We start from the raw sequence: 2,140 nt of genomic DNA on the forward strand, positions 1-2,140 counted from the left end.
TCCTGCTGGATCTTCAGAAGGCCACAGCCAAGATTTTAGCAGAAAACTTCATGGACTAAGAAGTGCAGAGACTGCTCTATTAAATTACCACGATTCACTTCTGGGATACCTCATTCTAAAGGGTTCTCTATCTAGAGAAAGTTCTCTATCTTTTAAGCAGAAATTCAGCATAAACTGAAGCCCTTATTCAGGGTAAGTTTTGTCTTTCATACGTAACATCTTAAAAAAAAAAAACCCCAAACCAACCCAGATCCCTTGTTAAGAAAAAAGTATCTACAATGAGTGCCTCAATTTTGTACGTTTGTGGGTTTTCTTAAAAATAAATGAAAAATCAATTTTAAATATAGATATTCTAAAATCATGGAGTTTGATATTAGTTTAAGTAGGTTTGAAGTAATGTGCATAACCTTGATCACCTCTGCTCTCCTACGTCCATTCTTTATAATATATGATTTTTTTTCGGTGCACAGATCAAATTGCATATCAAGAATTTCTCAGTGGGAAGGGTGAGCTCTTTAATGGAAGGTAACCTCTCTCCCAGAGAAAGTATACTGTAAACCTTACCTGTCAGTGTGTCTGAGCTAAGTGTAACATTAATGTTGAGGTGGTCGCTCTTCGCACATCCATTATCAGGACAATCTTTGCACTGAGAAAATATGGTCCACAGTGCAGTGGAGGTAACGGACAATCTGTGATAGTATTAATGTGCTTTCATTCAAGAGCTAAACGTGTTAACCCACTAGAAAAGCGCATTCTGAATGTGTGCATTGTAACTCAAGAGCAACTTAGAAGGGAGCATTAGAGGCCTATTGTAAAAAAAAAAAAAAAAAAAAAAAAAAAAAAAAAAAAAAAAAAAAAAAACCTCCTATAAACTTAAAACATTTTAAGTTCGCCAGTCAAGCAACTCTACATTCCTAACGCATAATGCCAAATAATGAATTACACCTTTCAAGGATGAATCATATTGGATTTTTTAAGAAGGCCATGCCACAGGGATACAGTTCTTTGTCTTTCCTAAGCAGATCATTGTACATCTGATCATATGTTGTTTTGAAATCATAAACATTCGGCTTGTCCGGTGCTGGTCCTGGCAGTTTCACGTGAGTCCCGGTTCCAAAGGATCGGACACTGAATCCTCGTTTGCTGAAAGACAGAAGGGAAGGGGGAGAAGAGAGGCAGTTAGATTGGATGGACTTTAAATGCCAAAGTGCCAAAGAACACACACAGAATTTTAAAAACAATCAGCTAAATCACAACCAAACAGTTGGGCAACTCTTCTCAACCAAAGTGCCAAGTGTACACAACGTGTCTACATTATATCCCTGCAGTTACAACAGACACTCACACACTGTTTCCAAAGGACTGCCTGGAGTTTATGGGACATTTTCTTAGAATTACGGTACACAGACTTTTGGATATTTCTTTTGTGCTTTCAGGCATCTTGGATCCACAACAAGTTCTGTATTCACTCTTGGACAATACAGTACAGGCAGAGATGTTTCTGTCCTGATGGCAAAGCAACCAACAATACCAACTGATCAATACCTCTGTATCCTGCTAAAGATGCTGGGCTAACTCCTTTATTTCTCTCTCTATGTTGCCAGAACTACCTGTAGCGCAGTTTCATTAGCCCAGTACAAACATCTGTGTGCCTGGCACTTTTCTCAAGTGGACTGAAAATCAGCTGTGTAATTACCTCTACAAAAGTGGGGCACATAGTCTGTAGGCTGGTACCTAAAATGCTTGGGTAAGCCAGGGATAGCTTCATTCCATTCTTATGAACAACTACTTGCTTAATAATTACAATTAAAAAAAAAAAAAGGCAGGAACCTGCTTGTCTTTAGTGTAATGCCAAAATATTCTTTCAGATTACCCTAAACACACCCACATAAACCTTAACAAACCCTTCCATAATAGTAAAAACATCACAAAGTATTTGTTGAATAACAGCACTAAGAAGAGATTGTCCATTAGACTACCAGAAACAAAGTCACATGCTAAAATACTGTCACTGTTGTCCAGAATGCTGAAATATTTGAAATTCCACACATTGAAACTTTGTGCCTCTAACACACGCAACCCACTGATAATTACTTCCTTCACCGGCCGGAGCACGCATTCCTCTCCCGGCAGTTCCTGC

At 38.4% G+C, this 2,140-nt stretch overlaps 1 protein-coding gene across 1 annotated transcript in view; it reads right to left on the bottom strand.

Moving 5' to 3' along the window:
• Window positions 1–2,140, bottom strand: part of SSU72 (SSU72 RNA polymerase II CTD phosphatase homolog (S. cerevisiae)) — a 20,779-nt gene that overhangs the window by 15,514 nt on the left and 3,125 nt on the right. Inside the window, exon 2 of the mRNA XM_010137535.1 lies at window positions 1,000–1,143. Within this exon, the coding sequence (XP_010135837.1) occupies window positions 1,000–1,143 (144 nt within the window). The remainder of the gene's footprint in view (window positions 1–999; window positions 1,144–2,140) is intronic.

This window comes from Buceros rhinoceros, unplaced genomic scaffold (assembly GCF_000710305.1).
Source record: "Buceros rhinoceros silvestris isolate BGI_N320 unplaced genomic scaffold, ASM71030v1 scaffold9366, whole genome shotgun sequence".
NCBI lineage: Eukaryota > Metazoa > Chordata > Aves > Bucerotiformes > Bucerotidae > Buceros > Buceros rhinoceros.